This window comes from Phaethon aethereus (genome assembly GCF_964289735.1).
Source record: "Phaethon aethereus genome assembly, chromosome: 2".
NCBI lineage: Eukaryota > Metazoa > Chordata > Aves > Phaethontiformes > Phaethontidae > Phaethon > Phaethon aethereus.
In genome coordinates this window covers 9836699-9861106 of record NC_138582.1, presented here as the reverse complement: position 1 = coordinate 9861106, position 24408 = coordinate 9836699, and the positions used below count along the sequence as shown (strand labels likewise).

At 43.2% G+C, this 24408-nt stretch overlaps 1 protein-coding gene across 1 annotated transcript; it reads right to left on the bottom strand.

The window, feature by feature from the left end:
- Positions 1-7239: 7239 nt before the first annotated feature.
- On the bottom strand, positions 7240-22694 carry HHLA1 (HHLA1 neighbor of OC90; the record flags this gene model as incomplete). The annotated part of the gene is made up of 14 exons (XM_082015061.1): positions 7240-7283; positions 7498-7580; positions 7921-8077; positions 14612-14719; positions 14920-14991; positions 16821-16910; positions 17649-17735; positions 17844-17900; positions 18479-18562; positions 19928-20011; positions 20105-20188; positions 20651-20731; positions 21852-21911; positions 22619-22694. The coding sequence occupies 14 exons, from the start codon at positions 22692-22694 to the stop codon at positions 7240-7242; spliced, it is 1167 nt and encodes a 388-aa protein (XP_081871187.1).
- Between the last annotated feature and the right edge of the window lie 1714 nt (positions 22695-24408).

Below are 24408 nucleotides of genomic sequence, written 5' to 3'. Positions count from 1 at the left end.
GCCACAGAATCACAGAATCATTAAGGTTGGAAAAGACCTCTAAGGTCATCAAGTCCAACAATCAACCCAACACCACCATGCCCCTATGTCTCAAAGTGCCACATCCACATGTTTTTTGAACACTTCCAGTGATGGTGACTCCACCACCTCCCTGGGCAGCCTGTTCCAATGTTTGACCACTCTCTCCGTAAAGAAATATTTCCTAATATCCAACCTAAACCTCCCCTGGCACAACTTGAGGCCATTTCCTCTCATTCTATCGCCAGTTACTTGGGAGAAGAGACCAACACCCACCTCACCACAACCCCCTTTCAGGTAGTTGTAGAGAGCAATAAGGTTTCCCCTCAGCCTCCTCTTCTCCAGACTAAACAACCCCAGTTCCCTCAGCCGCTCCTCGTAAGACTTGTGCTCCAGACTCCTCACCAGCTTCGTTGCCCTTCTCTGGACATGCTCCAGCACCTCAACATCCTTCTTGTAGTGAGAGGCCCAAAACTGAACACAGGATTCGAGGTGTGGTCTCACCAGTGCCGAGCACAGGGGTACAATCATTTCCCTACTCCTGCTGGCCACGTGATTTCTGATACAGGCCAGGATGCTGTTGGCCTTCTTGGCCACCTGGGCACACTGCTGGCTCATAATCAGCCGGCTGTCAACCAGCACCCCCAGGTCCTTTTCCGCTGGGCAGCTCTCCAGCCACTCCTCCCCAAGCCTGTAGTGCTGCATGGGGTTGTTGTGACACAAGTGCAGGACCTGGCACTTGGCTTTGTTGAACCTCACGCAATTGACCTCAGCCCATTGATCCAGCCTGTCCAGATCCCTCTGCAGAGCCCTCCTACCCTCCAGCAGATCAACACTCCCACCCAACTTGGTGCTGTCTGCAAACTTACAAGCCCAGTGAGGTGGGTTGAAACCTGGCTGAATGGTGGGGCCCAGAGGTGATAGTCAGCAGCGCAAAGTCTAGTTGGAGGCCAGTCACTAGTGGTGTATGCCAGCAGCCAATACTGGGTCCAGTCTTGCTTAACATCTTCATTAACAATCCAGATGCTGGGACAGAGTGTACCCTCAGCAACTTTTCAGATGACACTAAACTTGGAGGAGTGGCTGATATGCCAGAGAGTCATGCTGCCATCCAGAGGGACCTTGACAGGCTGGAGAAATGGGCCAACAGGAACTTCATGAAGTTCAACAAGAACTGCAAAGTCCTGCACCTGGGGAGATACAAGACTTTGCAGCACTATATGCTGAGGGACACCCAGCTGGAAAACACCTTTACAGAAAAGGATCTGGAGTCCTGGGGGACACCAACTTGAACCTGAGTAAGCAGTGTGCCCTTGCAGCAAAGGCAGCTAAGGGTATCCTCCACTGCATTAAGCAAAATGTTGCCAGCAGATCAAGAGAGTGGATCCTTCCCCTATACTCAGCACTGGTGAGGCCGAACCTGGAGTGCTGTGTCCAGTTTTGGGCTCCTTAGTATGAGAGAGACATGGACAAATTTTGAGACAGTCCAAAGAAAGGCCACAAAGATGATTAAGGGACTAAACCATCTCTCATGAGGAGGGGCTGAGGGAGTTGTGACTCTTCGACCTACAGAAGGCTGAAGGAGGTGTTATCAATGCCTATAAATACCTGAAGAGAGGGTACAAGAAGGACAGAGCCAGGCTCTTTTCAGTGGACAAGAAGCAGTGGGCACAAACTGAAACACAGGACATTCCCTCTGAACGTCAGGAAACACTTTTTTACTGCAAGGGTGCCTGAGCACAGGTTGCCCAGAGAGGTTGTGGAGTGTCCCTCCCACTCTCCTGCTTTGGAGATATTCCAAAGCCATCTGGACATGGTCCTGGGCAACTGGGTGTAGGTGGCCCTGCTTGGGCAGGGAGGGTGGACCAAATGACCTCCTGAGGTCCCTTCCAACCTCAACCATTCTGTGATGCTGTGATTCTATATCAATTCAGTACTGACACGTTGCCAGGAAAAGGACAGGGTCCAGTCATACCATTTCTGTGACCAGTCTTATCAAGGAACCTTACAGAAGAGTGAAACATGGCAGAAATTACACCTTAATGACATGAAAATTAATTTTCATGTGAGTTTTGCTGTTTCCAGTTGGAATCTCCAGGGATTGCCCAAAGTGCATTTTTACTGCCTTGATGAACATTTTCAGCCTGACAAATCAGAGTGGGCTTGAGTGGGCATATTAATAAACATGAGTCCTCTGAGATATTGATTTGCCCATATGCCACCATCATTTCTGTACATCTGCCAAACATGCACAGAGGCTTTGCAGGACTGAAAACCGTGGAATATGGAATTTTTTTTTTTTTTTTTAAGGGAGCCAATGTGTTCACTTTTTTCATGGAGCCTTGCTTGTTCATTTCTTCTCTTATTTCATGTTTTTTTCTCATTAATTTTCATTATTCTCCTGGGAAAGCCAAGCAACTGTGACAAGAAGATTGTCATTTAGGACAGGTACCATTAATCCTTTCTCAGCTCCTTTCACAAGACACCCATAACTATGAGATACCTTCTAGTTCTCCTCCCATGAACACGCCTGGGCAGTAGCTCTCAGCCCTTTCCAAGACCTTAGAGTGGAGATGGCTGTGACCCACCCCCAGTGCCAGACAGGCTCAGGCACGCCCGATCGCACTATAGAGAGGTTAGCACTCTGTCCAAGGACTTGTATTCCCGCAGGAAAAACACAGAATGATTTCTTATAAACACAAAAGTGTCCTTTAGCACGGAGATCAGTGCTACAACTCAGAGATGATTAAATTCTTTAAAACAATAATAAAACAAACTTTTAAAAGGGAAGCCTTTTCAAAAAATATTTTTCTTTTAATATTGTCTTTTTATTAAAATCTAAAAAAAGATCCAGAAAGTCAAGCTGACTTTAATAACTGTTTTCTCCCCTTATGTGCTTGTTTTCATGTCCTTCTTCCTGAGTTCTCAGAAAACTTAATGATAAAAATGTAAGAAAAAATATAGATTACTTTTTTTTTTAAATCATGTCTTTAGACGTTAAGAAGTTTCTGTGAGATTTAAAAGCAACAGTTGCACAAAGGTGTAATTCACCCAGCTCTTCACAGCAGAACTGATGCTGCTTGGGGTCAGGAGAGGTGCTGCAGGGCGAGGGCTCTCCACAGTATTGCAGTACCATGGTCATGTTAATATTCCCGATTTATACATTCACTGTATCAACGCTCCTGTTTCTTCCGCTGGCCTAACTTTCAATATCAACCGCAATTGGTACTACTGCAATCTATCCTGCTTTTTGAGATGAGAGAAATGTGTCCGTCATGCCCTTGGGCACAACAGTGAAACGTGTTTTGGAAGAGGGCTGCTGCATCCCACCTCTCCCTGGGGGTGGCATTCCTTATGGCCTTAAATTCCTTATATTCCTTACGGTGCCACTTTTGTCTTTGGCTTTATGTTACTTTAAACACAGAATCACAGAATCACAGAATCACAGAATCACTAGGTTGGAAAGGACCTTTAAGATCATCAAGTCCAACCATTAATCCAGAACCACCATGTCCCCTAAACCATGTCCTGAAGCGCCACATCCACACGTTTTTTGAACACTTCCAGGGATGGCGACTCCACCACCTCCCTGGGCAGCCTGTTCCAATGCCTGACCACCCTCTCAGTGAAGAAATTTTTCCTAATATCCAATCTAAACCTCCCCTGGCGCAACTTGAGGCCATTTCCTCTTGTCCTATCACTAGTTACTTGGGAGAAGAGACCAACACCCTCATCGCCACAACCCCCTTTCAGGTAGTTGTAGAGAGTGATAAGGTCTCCCCTCAGCCTCCTCTTCTCCAGACTAAACAACCCCAGTTCCCTCAGCCGCTCCTCATAAGACTTGTGTTCCAGACCCCTCACCAGCTTCGTTGCCCTTCTCTGGACACGCTCCAGCACCTCAACATCCTTCTTGTAGTGAGGGGCCCAAAACTGAACACAGTATTCAAGGCGCGGCCTCACCAGTGCCGAGTACAGGGGCACAATCACTTCCCTACTCCTGCTGGCCACACTATTCCTGATACAGGCCAGGACGCTGTTGGCCTTCTTGGCCACCTGGGCACACTGCCGGCTCATATTCAGCCGGCTGTCAACCAGCACCCCCAGGTCCCTTTCCGCCGGGCTGCTCTCCAGCCACTCCTCCCCAAGCCTGTAGCATTGCATGGGGTTGTTGTGGCCAAAGTGCAGGACCCTGCACTTGGCCTTATTAAACCTCATACAGTTGGCCTCTGCCCATCGATCCAGCCTGTCCAGATCCCTCTGCAGAACCCTCCTACCCTCCAGCAGATCAACACTCCCACTCAGCTTGGTGTCATCTGCAAACTTACTAAGGGAGCACTCGATCCCCTCATCCAGATCATCTATAAAGATATTGAACAAGACCGGCCCCAGAACCGAGCCCTGGGGAACACCACTCGTGACCGGCCGCCAGCCGGATTTAACGCCATTCATCACAACTCTCTGGGCTCGGCCATCCAGCCAGTTCCTCACCCAGCGAAGAGTAAACCCGTCTAAGCCACGAGCCGACAGTTTCTCCAGGAGAATGCTGTGGGAGACGCTGTCAAAGGCTTTACTGAAGTCCAGGTAGACAACGTCCACTGCCTTTCCCTCATCCACTAGGCGGGTCACCTGGTCATAGAAGGAGATCAGGTTGGTCAAGCAGGACCTGCCTTTCATGAACCCATGCTGGCTGGGCCTGATCCTTTGGCTGTTCTGCAGATGCCCTGTGAGCACTCTCAAAACCAACCGCTCCATAATCTTCCCTGGAACAGAGGTCAGGCTGACAGGCCTGTAGTTCCCAGGATCCTCCTTCCGGCCTTTCTTGTAGACGGGCGTCACATTGGCAAGCCTCCAGTCTTCTGGGACCTCCCCTGTTAACCAGGACTGCTGATAAACGATGGAGAGTGGCTTGGCAAGCTCCTCCACCAGCTCTCTCAGTACTCTTGGGTGGATCCCATCAGGCCCCATAGACTTGTGGGTGTCCAGGTGGCTTAGCATGTCCTTGACTGCTTCCTCCTGGATTATGAGGAGTACATTGTGCTCTCCATCCCCGTCTTCCAGCTCAGGGGGCTGAATATCCTGTGGATACCTGGAGTGGCTATTAAAGACTGAGGCGAAGAAGGCATTAAGTACCTCAGCCTTGTCCTCGTCCTTGGAGACAATGTTCCCCGCCATATCCAGTAGGGGATGGAGATTCTCCTTGCCTCTCTTTTTGTTGTTAATATATTTGTAAAAACATTTTTTATTATCCTTTACGACTGTGGCCAGACTGAGCTCTAGCTGGGCTTTTGCCTTTCTAATTTTGTCCCTGCTTGACCTAACGAGATCTTTGTACTCTTTGTGAGTTGCCTGGCCCTTCTTCCAGAGGTGATAAACTCTCCTCTTTTCCCTGAGTCCCAGCAAAATCTCCCTGTTCAGCCAGGCCGGTCGCCTTCCCTGCCAGCTCTTCTTACGGCACATGGGGACCGCCTGTTCCTGCGCCTTTAAGATTTCCTTCTTGAAGACTGTCCAGCCTTCCTGGACCCCTTTGTCCTTCAGGACTGTCTCCCAAGGGACTCTCTCAACCAGTGACCTGAACAGGCCAAAGTCTGCCCTCCGGAAGTCCATGGTAGCAGTTTTGCTGAGTCCTCTCCTTACTTCACTCACAACTGAGAATTCTATCATGTCGTGGTCGCTAAGCCCAAGACGGCCTCCGACCACCACATCTCTCACCAGTCCTTCTCTGTTTGTAAACAGCAGGTCCAGCAAGGCACCTCCCCTGGTGGGCTCACTCACCAGCTGCATCAGGAAGTTATCCTCCACACACTCCAGGAACCTCCTAGACTGTTTCCTCTCTGCCGTGTTATACTTCCAGCAGATGTCCGGTAGGTTGAAGTCCCCCACAAGAACAAGGGCCAGCGAATGCGAGACCTCCGCCAGTCGCTTATAGAATGTCTCATCCGTCTCTTCATCCTGGTTGGGTGGCCTGTAACAGACTCCCAGCAGGATGTCTGCCTCATTGGCCTTCCCCCTCATCCTTACCCACAAGCACTCTACTTGGTCTTCACAATCTTCGATTTCTATGCAATCAAAACACTCCCTAACATACAGAGCCACCCCACCGCCTCTCCTTCCCATTCTATCCCTTCGGAAGAGCTTATAGCCATCCATTGCAGCACTCCAGTCATGAGAAGCATCCCACCATGTTTCTGTGATGGCAACTACGTCATAGCTGTCGCGCTGCACAATGGCTTCCAGCTCCTCCTGTTTGGTGCCCATGCTGCGTGCATTGGTGTAGGTGCACCTGAGCCGGGCTATAGATTTCAACTCTGGCACGTTGAACCTACCCCTAGGTTCAACTCTAGTGAGCCCGGTTTTATCCCCTCCCCCCTCCAAATCTAGTTTAAAGCCCTCTCAATGAGGCCTGCCAGCTCATGAGCAAGAATCCTTTTGCCCCTCGGCATCAGTTGCACTATTTCTTCACCTATTTCTTCAGTGAAATACTAACGAGCACCAGCTGTAGTGCAAACTATCTGCTTTTTTTGAATTATTAATAGCTTGATGTTGTGCTTTGGTTGATAGTAGCATCATATTGCTGCAGTGTAGCAAAGTATAGGATCGTGCAATTTGTTTGGTTATTCTTTCCTTTTTTTTGAACTGGCTTTTACTTCACCAGAGGTGCACATAAGGAAGGAGATGAATCTTGGTGGGCTCACACGAATGTATCACAGAGTGAGAGTACAAGAGGTGTGAACGTTTCCTTGGCCAAGCTCTGCACTAGATGAGTTGCTGTAGTAATGGGAGACTCTTGATTTGGAATAATGGATAATCTGCACCTGTTCAACACCAGGAAAAATCCTTATTGTCTTCAGTATTTCAGGTTGCTTTTAAATTATTTTTTATTTGCTCATTTTGATCACTCTATCTTAATTGTAAATAAAACTAGAATAAACTAGTTACATTCACTAGCCAACCATATAAATAACCTTTATAAAATACAATATTTAAAAGCCTTTCAATGTTTTATTGCAGTTACATCACTTGTATAAAATACATCTGGTTTTACATATTGTTTTTACAACACCTTGGAGGAAGACACATTTCTAGGTTAACATCTGGTTAATAGCTTGTCTTGTTACAAATATTTGGAAATAACATGTTGCATCCTGATTTTTACACTGAGAAATGAAAGAGACAACTAAAACTGCCACCAATCTTCAATTTGCAGTAAAATTCCTGCGTCATCTAGACTGATGTACAGATGTTTTTAAGGCATTTTTGTTTTAAGGCTGGAAGAACACAAGAAAACTGTCATCAGAAGAGGTTTTATGAGGAAAATATTAAAACATACATGAAAGTCAAATAATATTCTTTTAATCCATTAAAAAATCATTATCAGATAAAATAGCTATCTGATGAAAGACAGCAAATACTTTGTGCACCTCTAAAACCTTTTATTATACCTTCATAATAAAGCACGATATAAAGAGAAAATATACTTACTGTGGGAGTAAGCAATTCTTTTGACTCTTTCACAGACATAACTTGCATTTTTCAAGAACCAGGAATAGTATTCAACACAGTACCTAAAGCAGTTAAAGTTAGAGCAGTAGCTTGTTATCTTTCATGAGCAGAGTTCTATGCATATCATGCTGTCAATATTGGATATGGAAATAAAAAAGCTAAATTCTGACCTCAGTGATGTCAACTGATATTTGGAAAAATGCAGCTGAGCTTTATTCCCTTAGTTTGAATACTGGAAGCCAGATCAGGTATTGATTTGTGCACTGGGGACCCATTTGGGTCTCGGCCAGTAGCCACAGACTCTCAAAAATAACCATTGGTGATTGAAAACTGTAATTTGAGAAAAAGCCTGATGGGGTATTTTAAGCAGAGAGAGAGACAGAAAGTAGTGCCAGGTTTTACCTCATGGCTTCCTTTCTGGAATATCTTCTCTGACCAACACAGAGGCACAGCTGAAAAAACCTACACAGCTCCATCACGCAGGGATTGATCTTTTGCACTATGAGAGTGAGAGGAGGCGAGGTCACACGGGATTCTTTGAGGATTGCCTGCGGACACCCTAGGGAAAAATACAAGTCTGAACTAGTTCCAATACTTGTCCCATTAAATTTCTTGCAACGCCTTATCTGGGCTACGGGAAATATACAGATAAATAAGCTCGTGTAGGTATCTTAAAATCAAATCTGAGTGAGGCAGGTAATTGAGAAGAAAACAACACACAGCCTGGCACTTGCTTGAGTGAAAGCACAAATATTCTGTCCAATTTATTATTCTTTATCATTACTGGTTAGTTACTTAAAAGCACATTGCTTTTATTTGTCACAAATGTAAGGAACAACTCTAAAGATGTGATTTATTTATTGTTACCTGTTTAGGTGGAGGTTCAGTTTCCACTGAAGCATCAGTTTTACACAGTGCAAAACAGCAAGACAAAGAACAACATTTCTTGTCTTTATTATATTTTTTTTGGTTCAGACATTTATTATATTTTGTATTTTCTACATGCATATGCTACTTTAATGAAAAATTCATTTCCAGTTCTGCATGCTTCCCTACACCTATCCTCTAATTCTGAGTCCTAGATTAAATATGACTGAGCTAATAAACAAAAAGACTCTCACTGCTCTCTCCATCACTTTTTTTAGTCTTATTAACAAAATAAACATGATTTATGCAGAGGTTATGGCTTTCTCTCTGTCCATCTCTCCATCTGTCATTTTTCCCCTTCTCGCTTCTAGCGACTTGAATAATCAGCTAATTTCAGCCCAATTTTTAGGGATGGATAAAGATCCTCTGGATAAATATATTACTACAGGTTTCATGAAAACTGACAAGTAACCGGAGGAAGAAAGGTCAATTTTTGCCCGCACAGAGAGGAAGGTAGGAACATTTTCTCCATTTTACTATTTGTTTGCCAGGAGCCAGCTGGTTAACCAGTGTTTTTTTCCTTCAAGAGACCACAGTTATATTATTTTAACTTAAAAAAAAATCAGGGAAATGGTGTACCTGGGGATGGACTCCCTCTTCTGCTCCCTTGTGGGGAAGCAAAATATAAAAGGAAAATATCTAGCTTATTCATTCAATCTTCTGCAGTCAGCAGCAAGAGATAAACATTTGCACACCAAACATTTCATCCCTCCAGCAAATGCAGCTGTGCCAGACTGCAGAAAAGCAATACTACAGAACAGGTGACGGCCACTTATAACAAAATCCTAAACTGCTCTGTGGTTTTTCAGTGTCAAATACAATCTTTCTTCAGACTGCCTTTCTGTTATTGAAAAGAAAAAAGAAGGCAAGGTGAAAATGGGGGAAATTGCGAACAAATAAGGCAAAATTGAAGCTGTTTTCAGTTTTTCAGGGCTTTTCTTCATCATAATAAGAAAAAACCTAACATTTGCCATCACCTTGTCTTCTCCAAACCATTACCTGTCACACATCATCTTGCACCTTAGCTCATAGTTGTGTTACAATGGGTCAAAATCAAAGAAATTGCTAGAAAAAAAAAAATTGCAGTATTTACAATATGCTAAAAGGCTACCAGGGCATGGCTGAAATAGGTGCGTAACCGCCTCTCCTTTGTATATTCAATACCTGTGCCCTGAACAGGAGATGCTGTGTGCGAGGGCAGAGCAGAGGCGGTGGCAGTGTGATTGTCAGCTGATTTTTCCATTTCTGTAACTAGCAGCAGGTTTTGGCCATGGGTAGATAAACTGCCTTACCTGCAGAGTATAATCCCCTTCGACAGTGTAATTGCATTTCCAGGTTCACGTGTCTCACATGCTTTATAGCTTTGGGTCATCTCATGTTATGTGATAGGAGAGGTTGCAGAGGTTAAATTTGGACTAATGAAGTTCTGTTGAAATAAGCTTGAGTCGTCTAGTGCTGACAAGAAATATAATATAAAATGGCATTCATGGGCAGGAGGAAAATAAAGGCCCTGCCAACCTAAAAGAGATTGCTACGAAACTATTTCTCTTCAGCCAAGCTCTTGCCCAAGGTAGCAGGAGTCATGGAGGAGTAACGGGCAGACACCTGCAGCTCCCAAACTCACGAGCCCTTCTGAAAACTGGTTGTGTGTCAAAGGCGCTACACAAATATCAGGTGTCATCAGGCAGGGATGGGCAAGAAGGAGCCCAGTTTCTCTTAATCTGAGCAGCTTTGCATAAATGTCATTAGGCTTTGTCCTCTTAATAGCGTTTGACACACCTTGATTTTTTTCCACTTGATGGCAATTAAAAATTAATGGTTTCTTGCTTTAATAATGACTTTTAATATTAATAACGGAACATTAGCGCATGAGGCAATGAGGTTTTAATATAAGTTGTCCATGAAAAGTAATATTAGAGTTGCTGTGAATAATTAAAACTTGCTGAAGGCCACCCTCCAATGAATCTCCACCAAAGTGGGTACTTGCTATCCTGCCTAACAGGTGTTGAATGCTTTACTCAAGCTATAAGTTTTCCCAGCAGAAATTCAGCTTTATCTAAATGTAAATTGAATGACTACAATTTTAATTTGGATTCATCTATGTGGGAAAGATAAGTCAAACAAAAAAGCTGAAAGTTAAACAAATTGTTTTGGTTTTAATTTTTAAGAATCACTTAATTTTAAATTAATACTTCATTTACATGATACCATATTTATTTAATGCTCAAATTCTCTTTAAATTAATGTTGTATTTAATTTTGTTTGGATTGGATAGTATACTCACATCATATTGTTGAAATCAAAATTTTCAGTTCTTCACAGTAATGTTTTACATATATTCTGTAATAAATTTCTACTGTGAAACGTATTTTTTGTATTTAGTTCCTAAATTCCTAGAGATTTGGATTGAAATTAAAAGAAGAATTAAAAGTAGGAACTTATTTCAGAACTTTCTTTTCTAAGAATTTTCTTTCCTAAGAAATCAAGTCAGTCAGGAGAGGCCAGAAAACACAGGAACCACAGCTCCCTTTGCTCTTGTCTGTTTGAAATTACCACTTTATTGTCACAGGCAGATAAGTGACCAGTTCTTGCTGCAGTAAACAGACTTTTCCATTAACTCAGTATCACATCTCTATGACACTGAGATTAAATCTTGCTGCCCTTGAAAAGCAATGTTATGGCTACTGTGAATAATTCAGACTTACAATATCCCTCCCTGCATGCTCTACTATGCACGCTTGCATATGGTATCCGTTGGCATCCACTGTTGTGATGTAAGAAATGACTTCTTGGAATAATGTCTCAGTCTTCAGAGCACTGTGGGTGCCCTTCATTGTTTTGCAATCCCACTGTTCAATTTATTTCCCCAAATGTGTGATTGATATATGCAGGTAGACTGCCTTTGTCATCACGGTTCCTGAGAGAGAGACATTTGCTGACTCCCTGTTCCCTGATCTCATTGAAATCCAAAGCAAGGGAGACATACAGAGAACTCACGTTTTGTGCAGAATTTTTGGTGGATGAGAATTGCCATAGCATATTCCTCTGCTCCCAATCAAGATAAGAAGACCTAGTTCATCTTAAATTCTTCTCTTCAAACTATCAACAGTGTCAAGAAGTCAAACTACACTCATGTGATATGACATTGGCTCATTTTCTTCATGTAACCAATGTATGTCATGGGAGGTAAGATGAGGACTCTGGTATTTTGAGCCCTTTAAACAGAACTAAAATCAGAGAAAGATCAGAAAAGGATATTTGGCTTCCTAACTCCATGGTTCAAAAAGCCTCTTCTATCAAGAACTGCTCCTTGGCTCAGCACCAGTGAGTCTTCTCCTTGGAAACGTGTCTTACTAGATAGATGTTTTACTGCAGTGTTCTAAGGCCTCTGAGGCAACAGCTTCCTGCCCCTCTTCCCTGATACAGCCTTTCTGCAGGACTTGTGTTTGTATGATCACTTGATGCTGTTGTCAAACTTTGGTTTTCATGGTCATTATTTTTACCTCTGATAACATTATTTGCTTCTGAAAATGAATGCCCCACTGAGTTGTATGCTCTCAAATGCTTTTTTTTTCTAACAGTATAGGTAAAAAAAAAAAAAAGAAAAAGAGAAGAAGACAAGCAACTCAAACTGATAAACTCAGCCAACAAGAACAGGACTGGGAACTGTGAAAAACCTCATAAGAAGCAGCAAAAGCTATAAAAAGTAACAGCACAGGATCCTGGTCTTGGGTTGTTGCAATAGGCAAAATGAAAGGAAAAAGCAAATGACACCAAAACTGTAAGACACCACAGCTCACCTACTATGTGATTATTCCCAGTGACAGAAAAATTGAAGATTTGTGAAAGAACCTTTCTTTCTGACTCAAATATGTTTACCTCCCCCCCAAAAAAACCTTCACAAACAAGTAAAGTTCTGTTGGAATTCAGCAAAGGACCGAGAGAAGTCAGTCTTCAAAATATCATTAGAAATGGTGAGATTAGCAGGGAATCCAAGCCAGAACTTGGATTTTAAGCCTCCAAGTAATCCCAAAATGAAGACCTGAGGGTTGCCTGTATGGAGCCAGGGAGGTGGCTGCGTCCCCGATGCTCTGGCACAGCTCCACCAGCAGACAAGGACCACAATGCTGCAGTTTCCCTTCATCCAAAAACCTGCTGGTGATGCTCAGTTTTTCACTTTGCTTCTCCTGTTTTGACAGGCTATCAAAAGCAGTTTTCTCTTAGTTAGATGTATTAGGAATCCATATCAAAGACCCATGATTTCCTTTGACAACACCAGAATGGTGTAGTTTCCTACTAATCCATCACAAACCATATAATCAGCATTCCTCTTTGCTCTCCTCACCTACCATCATCCTTCATAATTTACAGGCCTGTATTTGTTCATATTATAATTTTTTTTTCATTCTATTTCCTAGGTGTCCAAGCAGACTTTTGAAAAAGTATTATTTGACTGGCATTTTAGTTCTTTGGGGTCCTCTGGCTTTATCTGTAATATCAAGTCCAAAATGATACTGAAGACCCCTGCAATTTAGTCCGATATGTTATCTTTGTACTGCCCAGTGTCTGTGCTTCATTTAGACATTTGCCACACAGAAACACAAGCAGTTGATGGACCAATTTCCAAAATTCCCTCTGGCAGTCCTCACCACCCAGAAAGACACATGTTCCCACTGATTTGTGGCAGCAACAGAGTCACCTTCAGTGGGGGAACCAAGGACAGCCTCTTCCCCGAGAGCCCCATGAGCTCATAGCTCGATCACAGCTCTAAGCAGCCAAACCAGCAGGATGTGGTCCTAATGCCAGGAAACCTTGGAATTGAGCCACCTGCTTATTCTGGAAAAACAGGGACCATTTTTTCCCTTTCTAGTCTTGAGCTGAGCACAGGCGTTGTCCCAGCTTCATGCACTACAGGGGTTTTCACACTGACCTCAGTGGTAGCTAGCAAATTTCCCTTCCTAAAAAGATTTTGCTACACCAAAGAGCAGAAAATCACAATCCCAGTCTGGAATACAGACACATAGATTTTATCTGAATCCCAGGACTGGACTTTCCCTTCAAGTACAACAGCAATATGAAATCACAATAATACTGATGTGTGTTCCATATGAGCTGGAACATATACACCAGCATATCCCTCAGACTTACTTCCTTCACTACCAGGATGATGGGGAGCACCATGGGTGATCAGGACCTGTGACATACACGCAACTTCAGCTCTACCTTGCGTGCCGCTCAGCTGGCCAAGTGGCTTGGTTTCCAGTGTGATCACTGGGAAGACAGATGCCAGACTGGGAGTAGAGGAGCCCCAGGGGTACTAGAGATACCTACTGGATGGGGTGTGTTTTACGCAGTTTTAGGTACCCAGAGCTGAACTTGTCATCTTCGGTCCCCAAAGCTGGGATTTGTGTCCGAGATTTATTCCCGTTGTAGGGAATACTGCTCCTACTTTGTAAATTTGAGAGTAGGTAGCCTGGACTCAGACACACACATGCTCAGCATCCAAAGTAGCTGATGGACTCTCCCAGAGTTCAGACTCCCTTCCTGGTATTGAATCAGCTACAGTTTTTCAAACCCTATAACCTTTTACTAAATATATGTAAATATAAGTTTATGGCCAGCGTGAGCATATGATACTTATAAGTAGAGTGGTACATCATCATATATTTACCATGCTGAGCTCTTAAATACTAGCTATTTTGGTGCTTAAAAGGAAGAACTGAATTTTCCTGAAAATCTAGTTGATATGATCCTTCTTCAGCTGAAGTAGAAGTTTGCAGTATTGTAAATTCAAGGCAATTCTGGGGATTTCATGTGTCATGGATTGACTTAATCATTTTATTTGTACCAATAGGGAGATTTAAAGCATGATACTTTCTTTGGGAATAAATGAATTTTAAGATTCTCCAATAACCAATCCATGTTAAAATTGACACACGGAGTACATATGTTAATTCTATCATCATAGTATAATTTATGTTTTGAATGTGTGGTTGTGTATGATTCACAAGCAGATATGGAAGCAGTTCCTTATACATTTTGGGTGTTTTACATACATGGGATACCATGTAAATTGAATATGTATGTGTTCTGCATGGGAAAATTTGCATATTGATATACTTTCAAACATATTACTATTTTTGCTGCACGAGGTGCAGCTACTTACTGGTAGCTGAGTGAAGTTTCAGTGTCACACCAGCCCTGTAAGGTGATGTAGACAGTACTGAGGAAGGCAAATCTGACGGAGGAAAACAAATATAAGTTGCCTTGAAATCTTAACAGGAAAAAAAAAACAAAGGAAAGTTGATTGAAAGCATAACAGAAAAAAAAAAAGCTGAAGTCACAGACCACCAATAAACACTTACGTAGACAACGGTGTATAAATACATTGCCAGTCACCTATTTCTATATAGATTTCCTATTTCATAAATGTGCTGACTGGCACACTTTGTTATTAGCTCGGGTCAGTCTCACCTGGCTCTGTTTGCATCAGTTTGCTGGTTTCTTGAGGAGACACCGTCTGCATCCAAAGCGCAAACACGTCAGCTGTGGGAACAGAAAGACACACACTTAATGTCATTCAGGAGGTTTGTTATTTATCTGCCTACTGAGAACTGCTACATATGAGGCAGCTGAACAGCCAGAGTCCCTCACCCAGTATTTCCAGTGGCATAGAAAAATGTCGGGATGAAAAAAGGCAGGACAAAAGCTGTATTTTGCTAGATCTTGAGAAGTCCATGGGCTACGGGAAGGTAGGATTTAAAGTATGTTCAGTGGAGACTAAGCAGCAGCTCTGTGTTGCTCTTTCATAAACCTGCTCACTCTATTCGGAGCAAAATGTGAGTTAAGAGCCGGGTGGCAGAGGTGTCTGTGAGGAGCAAGGTTTAGTTTTTCCCCAAAGGGTACGAAGCCACAGATGGACCCTATAACTGATCTTAGCACTTCTACAATAAAAAACCCTGCTCACTAGTGACCTTGAGTGGGTCTCCCTGAAGGGCCTCCCAACCTCAACCTCAGAGATGCGGTTTCAGCTTTCGGGCAAACGCCACTACCGGCGGGGTAAAGCGGGTGTCAGTCCTCCGCGCCGCGCTCACCGGGGCCGGGCTGCGGCGCTGAGCTCCCCGCCGCAGGCGGGGGGGGTCCGGCCGTGCCTCGTGGTCGGGAGGCGTCCACGTGCGGTGATGGAGGCCCTGATCCTTTCGCTCCAGCTGTCCTTGGCCGTGGTGGGAACCTCGTGGTGGGGGTTTCCTCCCCATTCAGGGCGGGGGGGACCCTCGTAGCTGGAAAGGCAGGAGAGGCAGGGACAGAGGGAGGGCACCAGCGACGCGCTGTGGCTGCTGGTGCCCCATGGCAGCGGCGACGGTAACGCACCGGGGGACAATAATACCTAAATACACCCAGAACATCCCGTCTACTCCTTGAGCGCTTCCCCTGGCGGGTAAGCGGCCACCTCTCCACTTCATTTTAAATATGGAAAAGCATGGGGAGTGCAAATAATGTTTGAAAGTTTAACTGAGAAGGTTTTAATGTGCAAGTTTTCATAAACAAAAAAAGAAACTGAAATGTTCCTGCAAAGTGTTTTTTGTTTTTTTTTTTTTACGTAAATTATTTTTTATTTCCTGAACTGCTTAACTACAGAGGAAAAAGATGAAAGCTCTTGTCTATGTGAAGGGGAGCAGGCAAGTACTGGAGGGCAGATACTGGAATTTGACAACGGATGACATTTTGTGGCAGGAGTGACACTCGGGGCTGGAAAAGATAACAGAGGATGGTATGCAGTTGAGCAAAATAAAAGACAGCAGACTGACGAGGGAAAATTTAGAAACGTTGTTGTAGACTGCAGTGATGAGGAGGTATGAAGTAAAATTCTGAATTTCTCTTTGCTCCTACTATATGGAAGCAAGTGCGAAGATTTGCTTTTCTGCTTTCCAAATGAGGCATGCTAGCACTTTTCTATCTTGTAGCCTTGTAGCAAAGCTAAATGGGCATGTTCAGGTACTCACAACTGAATGTCATATAAAGTCAAAGACAGAGAAAAAAAATGAAGAATTTACAATAAGAAAGGAGAGGAAACGGTTTGAACTATCTTTTTCTTCATTTAAAATCAACTTTTTTTTTTTTTTTACTTCTCTGCCTCCTTAGAAAACTTATTTTTCTAATAAAATGGCCAAAAAAAAAGGCTTTTTACAATAGTTTTCCTATTCCCCATCTATTCAGTGCATTACTTCTTTGTATCTTCTGCTGTTTAGGACAATATTTTACCTTACTCTGTAGTTGTAGTGTAATATCACAGTGCTGTGCAGCAAAGATACATGACAGTTAAAAAGACATTAGTCAAGAAGAATATAAATTTAGGTCTGACAATACTTGCTCACTTTTAACAGTCCACACATGTTCCACTGATGGATCTGCTGTTTTGTTTGGGTCTTGTAATTTCATGAAACTTGAAAAAATCGAATCTAGACCTTTGAGGTATGAGAAGATGGGGTTAGTACGCTCACCGTCCATCGCATATTGTGTGATAAAAAGGAAAGAAATCAGGTTCTGGTATAAAAGAAACAGCTGTTGTCTTTTTAAATTAATTTCTAGCAAAGTGTCCTTGCTTTTTTTTTTTTTTTTTTAAAGACTGAAGCATCCTACAGCTTTCACCACAGGTAAACTCATCATTGAAAATGTGAAATAGTCATGGGCAGCAGTGAGAGGTGAGCGTCTGAAGTGCAGCTCAACCTGGCAAAGCAGTTTTGGGTGGAGGAGCCATGCAACACGCTGGCTGAATATATTCAACTCCTTTCTGAAGGTAACTCAAGGTAGGAAATAATTTGTGCTGAGAGCTAAGGGAGTTACGCATTTAGATTAAGAACATCAGGGAGCCTCCACAGTCCAGTGCTGAATTCGTTAAAAAATCCCATCCCAGGATGTTCTGTTTGCTCCTCCACTAGAAGACCTCAGAGCTAATAATTTAAAAGTTTGTACATTTTACTTATATTTATAATATAAATATTACATTACACTTATAATACTGTAAAATAGTAGTATATTTAATAATGATATATAGCATATGAATATATAAAAAATAATAAAACTATGAAAGATTATTTTAAAATATTTTTACATTATGAAGATGGAGTATTCATTGCAAGTTCTACCTGGACATGGTTTTCATTGTTGTTGCTGTTTCCTTTCATTCCCCAGGATGTACTTACCCAGGTCAGAAGATGTGTTACTGGAAAATGTGTAATTAGTAACAGGAGACTTCTCCAGCATTTCCCAAAAGTCAGACAGATTTTTCCCTGCAACTAGAAATGCTTACAAATGTCAAGAAAGGCTTATTTCTAGTATAAGCCATCACTGAGAATAAACAGGGCAATACTTTGGGGTGCAATGGTTTTAGCATTTACCTGTCTGCCCTGTCATCACACAGATGTAGATACAATCTGAATCGTTGCTGTGATGCACTGAAAGGCAAAAAAATGTAAAACAGGTCATTGTTACCAGTTTTCATTAGAAGATATTATCTTTAACAGTTGAAAACACAAACGCAAAATGGTATGTGGCTACTACAACTGGCCAAATATTTTTCTTCTGGTCTGATTTTTTGACAAAAACCTCAAACCAGCACCAAATCCAGATGCTAATATTTCCAGGAGAAATGTTTCTATCTAATTAAAATTCTAAATTAAAAGCATTTTTACATGGAAAAAAGAAAATTTTCAGGTAATATAGGCCATAATTATTCTTTGGGAATCATAATTCTCCAAAATACCGGTATTTAATAATAATTCACCAAACTTTCAAGCAAAACATAGCTGCTCATAGAAACTTGTATGTCTCTATATTATATATATACATATTATATATGTATCTTCTTCCTCTAAGGACACTTTTTTTACAACTGCAGTCCATGCTTTGCAAGAAAAATGCTGCTGAGTAAAAGCAATAGGCTTTTATACACATTTCTATGCTGGTTTCCATACCAGGAGTAAATCATAAGGCAATAATAAGACAATGATAAATGTTAAAAGGAAATGCAAACCTGAGAGAATAGAAGTGGATTTGAAAATTTCTGTGAGATAACTGGTGGAGTTTCCAATAGTATCAACAAGTAAAGCTGTAAAATCTAGACAGCAAAGTAGAGAAAGTTTATAACTGAAGACACATATTCTATCATCTATGCTAAGTCAAAAAATCACTTTTATATGTGATCATACTTTGGCTATATTATTGTATGTGATGATGTTTAAATATTTTAAAGTTCAAAATGTTTCTGCTGAATGGGAGTGGGCTTAGGAAGCCACTAGACTACTCTGTAGAAGTATATTTCAAAGACGATATCCAAAATATCACCAGTGTGCTAAAAGTAAACCTAAATGGAATTTATCTGTTCAAGAGAACAATTTAAAGTAACACTCTACTTAGTCTGCTTAAATGTAGAAGGAGAACCAAAACCTATAAACTTTGCCTGGACTAACTGCCTATCTGCCATGTAGGACCTCCCAGAAGGCATCTGCTGGTCTCCTTTGAGGTCTACTTCAGACATACCGATGATGTTGTCAGATCAAAAAAATCTCTAGTGGTTGTTGTGATACGACTTTTTCGTAACAGGTTCTAGCAGTAAGAGGTCAATGTTCTCACTTAGGAAGTGACAGACATGAGCCCTGTGTCAGGCTCTCAATTTTTACCACTTGGGAGGATGCTCTAATCACTAAGATATTCTGGATTTGGGGCAGAAAGATTCAAGTTTCTCTATTATCTTCCAAGGCAGACTGGGTCATTATGCAATATAGCTTGTGAGATGTGTGGGTCCAGAAAAAGCCATGAAAGCCATTGTGGCTCACGTGTGTGGTCATCACATGCAGCTTAGAGGATATGGGTTCTGGTCCCCAGCTGCTGAGCTACTCTTGATATCTTACATTAACCAGCCAGAGAATTAGGGTGCTCAGACCCATTCGGGAATGTTAAATACTGTGAGATCAGGGGAGTGAATGAGGATTATAGGTGAAGGATTTGCCCGACAGCATTTTGCACTCCATTAAACAGCACTATGAAGATGTTAATCCTTGCTTTTCACTCTTGTTGGGCTCATTGAAGTTATTGGAGTCTACTGGTGCAGAGAAGCCCTTGCTCATCTCCTGTGGCTTACCTCAGGAGGGCGAAAGCGGCTAAGGTAATGTATCATACATCGCTGGGTTGTTTCTCCTGCACTGCTCTTTGTACTCAGAAGAGGAAAGAGTAAACCATGCCGGTCACTGGGCTGATGGCTCCATCCCAGACTGTTCAGCTGGGTGCAGCCATCTGAGACTGGGTTCATGGAGTCTCCCCCAAGGTTCAGAGCAGCCTCTTGCAATGAGTAATGGCTGTTGACCTCAGTTGGTGATGCTGCTCATAAGGATGAAGTCTGCAGAATTCAGGCTACAGCTTTCAGCTCCGAGGGAAACAATTCAGCTTAAGCACATGCACCGGCCAACCTCTCTTGTGTACCCACCTGCCAGGTCATTTGTGACGTTGTTCAAACAGTAGCAGTAATGCATAGGGAACTTGCCAGGGTCAACATTTTTCACGTTAGAAACTGTAAGGAGAGATGGAGAAGAATCATTATCTTGATGCACAGGCTGCGTGAAAGAAAACGCTCCTGCGCAGAGCAAAGCGCTGGGACACTCACTGTTGTAAATGGTGACTGACACTTTGTGGAAGGCAAATGAGCTGTAAGACGTGACACTCAGCAAAGAGAAGAGTTTTCTGGTACCTGCAGAAACACATGCCCATGCTATTAGCGATTGGAACAAATTATGGAAACAGCATGTTTTGACTCTGCTAATTTAATTTCTAAAAGACTCCTGAGGTGCTGACAGTACACAGCTGCCTGAAACAATTCTTTCTCATTTCCACTGAGGGAAGGATCATTTGTACTACTGCTTTTTTTCTTTTTTTTTTTTTAATTCAAACCTACTCTGGTTTATAAAGGGCTTTCTAAAGGCATCCCATAAGTAATTATGTTGTGTCTATGTATAAACGCACACTAATTTCTAAATTCTTTGGGGCAGACAGCTATCTGCATTAGAAATGCGCGAAGGTAACTTGCTCCTAGAATCAATTCTGGAGGGAGATGACATGCATCCGTGGCTTCTCCTGTGAACACCTTTAGTCCTTTCTCCCAGTCACCGCCGGGATGACAGCCTGCGTGACCTGCCCGGCCGTGTCGCGTTACCTCTGAGCGCTGCGTTCAGCATCCCGTTCACCAGCTCTGTCAGGTTAAGAGCAGCCAGGTCCACAGACTTCGCCGGCAGCTCTAAAAAAGAAGGGGTCTCTGAGCAGTTGGCTGCATGAGGGTTTAAGGAAACGGCCGTTAATCCCCTGCTTGTATTTGGCAAAAAGCTTCCAAAATGGGAAAACCAAAATGAGCAGATTATGGATCAGGGTGCACAGGGTGGTGAGAAAAGACAGATGCCAGGAGCGCAGAGAGGAGTCTGGAAAATAAGAAGATAAAGTGGGCAGTGCAATGGTAACCCAAATTCAGGTGGGGCTCTGTTGCCCATTCCCTTGAGCCTGCCCTTGAGCCGGCTGCCGGGGAGCCGAAGCCAGTCCCGACGTTCTGGTGCCACCTCCTGCTGGGCAACGGGTTATTTACTGCCAAAATTGCGGCAGAGCTCTCTTTGCAGATCACAAACGGAGGAGAAAGTACCTGGGAAATGTTTCCCCTTCCCCAGTGCTACACAGAACTGGCATGAAAATGCAGATTCAGATTTTTTTTTTTTTTTTTAGCTACTTTGATGTCTATACCGTTACTACAGAAAAAATTGACTGTAGTTGAATCACACTTTTTATTTTAACATGTTTTCTTTCTGTTTATGCTGCGTATTTGTTTTTCCTGATGATGTTCTTTTGCTTCCCTCCCACAAAGTCACGCGGCAACAGAGCAGTGTGGTATCTGTGCGTGTACGAGGAGGAAGGTCTGTGTGCGCATGATAGAGAGAGAAAAAACAGAGCAAAGTGGAATAAGAAGCACAGAGGCCAAGATGAGAACAAAATCAAATTTGGGGAGAAATACAATTTCCCAATGACATCAGTATTATTTTTAACCAATTCAAAACCAAGCTTCACCCCAGGGCTGGAATCAGGGCTTGTCTGCAGTGTAGAAGAGGGGAAAGGCAAAACAAAAGGGAATGGAGAGCTGGGAAGGAGAGAAAGGAAAAAGAGAAAGCAACATTTCAGATTCCTGGAAGGATGGAGGTTAAAGTGGCCAGGGACCTGGGTAAGCCCTGTGTTGGGTCAGAAGCCCCCGCAGCAGCGGTGGGTTGGGGCTCACAGGCCCTGCAGAAGGGCCCATCTGCCACCACCTCCGTGTCCAGCACAACGCTCCCGCTCCCATTAACACCCCAGACAGGGTCTCCGGACGTGCTGCTGCTTACCTGCGGTAGCCAGCACTGCCACTTGCTTCTCTTTCTTATTTTCTCTTCTTATGCATGAAGCTGTGAAGTGAAAAAAGAGACCGAGAAACGGGTTTCCCTGTCGAGCTACCAAGCCCCTCTGTGTGTTACAACCTAATGGGCAGAGCTCTCACCAGGGAGTAGGAAACCTGGGTTCAATTTCCTCCTCAGCAAGAGGAAATCTGTAGGACTGGAAGCCGCAGAAGAAAGAGATGTGACTGCCTGATCTGGCTGTTTGTACCTAAATTGGTGAAACCTGAGTGCTTGTCCTTATTTGTACAAAAAATCTACGCCTTGTACGGAAGACAATCCCTGGAAACATTTCCCTTTCTGCTTCTCTCTTTTTATATATATATGCAAAGGAAAAATACGCTGTAGAGAATCCATGGTACACGGCCTGTGTCGTGCCTCCTCATACAGTGCTAGTCAGCTGCACTAACACCTCTCACTTAGAATGAGCTAAATTTGAACTGACAATCTAGGTGGTGGGAGCTTTTCTAACCCTTCTCTCTCTCTCCATATAAACCCTTCTGACTCCAGATTCATGGCATGGGAGTCGAGAGTAGACCTTTGCCATCATCTGGTCTGCCCTGCTGCGTGGCAGCAGCCCTGGAGCTCCAGCCCAGCAGCCTTGCCTACGCAGGGTGAAGGAAACAAGATTGACACAGATGTGGGAATTGGGCTATGGGAGCAACTGGGAAAGAAATACTTGGGTTATTCCCTGGGCAGCACCAAACTGTTGTTCTTACCTGTGTTGCAAACCAGAAAGAGGCAGAGAAATCCCAGGCTCATCTTCGCTGGCATATGCCAGCAGAACCACTGCATTGTGGACTCTGACTTCCAGCAACTTGGGCTGCTCTAGGAGAAAGAAATACTGTTTTGGTGGTATTAAAGTTTGTGGTATTGTGTGATTTTTTCCAATCCTCATCCCAGAATGATGTGATCATGGGTGAAATATTAGCTCTCTGGGATGCAGAGAAAGAATTGGTGGTTAAGTGGCAAAGAATCAGTATTTTCTGTGTATGTGTGTGTTATGAATTTGATTTTTGATTCCTACGTAACTATGGATTTCGTGGGACTTGATAAGGTCATCCATACAATGCTCTTCTCTGGCAGGATGGCCTGTACCCAAAGGACACTGACACATCAGAAACCTAAACTCTTTCTGTTGAAAGAAGATAAAGTTTATTTATATTCAATTTCAGACCAGATATTAACTGAGCTCCTTTTCTGTAGGAACGTTGCTTGCCTGGTCATCCCTAGTCTTTCATTTCTATAGTTAATTATTGTTACCAAGCTGCGTCCTGCCTGCCTTGCCTAGTTGCTTGGGAGGGAATAATGGTGCTCTGCCTTTCAGACAATGAGCTGCTTCCTAGGTTTCAAACATTTAATTAGAGGTGGTTAGAAAAAAAGAAGGAAAGTCTTTGTTTCTTACATGCTCCTCCCTGCTTTGTAATATTGGAACACACCAAATAGCTCTGTAGTTTTAAGAAAATGAGGGAGCAAATGAAAATTAGCAAAAGAAAGTCCAAACTCCTCACAGAGTAGCTAATCTTACAAGTATGCAACAAACCATTATCTTGAAGATAATACTGTTTGATTAAAAAACTATCATCATGTTCAAAATCTTTCTCATATTTAACTCACTAGAGAGCGAACACATTCTGAAAATAGCTAATTTATACTTAGCAACTCTAAAGACACTCTTCCTTGTGATGATGAAATGATACCAAGCATTTCTGTGTTTGAAAAGTCTGTGTTTGCTCCTCTGATAAGTGAAAAGAATTAAGTATCAACTCTGCTAATTTGAACAAAGCTCAGAAGCTTTTTAGGTAGTACATCTATTCAGCCCATCTGCCTAATCCTTCTTACTTGACCCCAAGCCTGTACTCGTCCAGGGTTTCTGCATGTGCCGTGCAAAAGAGCAGGGCTGAAGCAGAGACAAAGCCATGGCCAAATCTGCCCCCCACCAGACTTCATACTCCATCACCTTTCTGTGAGCTGGATTAATTATGTATGGACGGAGTCCACTGTCCTGTGGACCAGTCTAACATCAAAAATCCTAAGCTTGGCTCTCCTTGCAACAATATTTGGGATCTGACCAACAGCTAGACTACAGACCACGAATCTGTGGTTGGCATGAGAATCAGAGGGTCTGACACCCAGGCAAGGCTATCCCTGCTGCCACTGTCTGGTATTATGAAGCTTACTGGGACTTGTAACAGCTTTTTCTATGGATCTGTGGAGCCTGCAACTGGCGGAGACTGTAGCATGGTAGCTTAAGGCTGCTAACACGGGTTAGCATCCCTCCCTTCCCGTGAGGGAACAGTGGCGATGTAGTCTGCGCTGCAGCAGTAATCCTCACCTCTGGATTCTGCTCAATTTTTTTCCTCTTTGGTTTGACCGTGTGTAATGGAGAGGAATTAATGAGAGATACATATGAAGAACTGGTGCTTTGCAGAGGTGTGGGGAGGTGGTTCTTGGGGACAACAGGCTCTGGGGTCAGCTGAGGTTGTGGAATGGGGCGGTCATGTCAAGG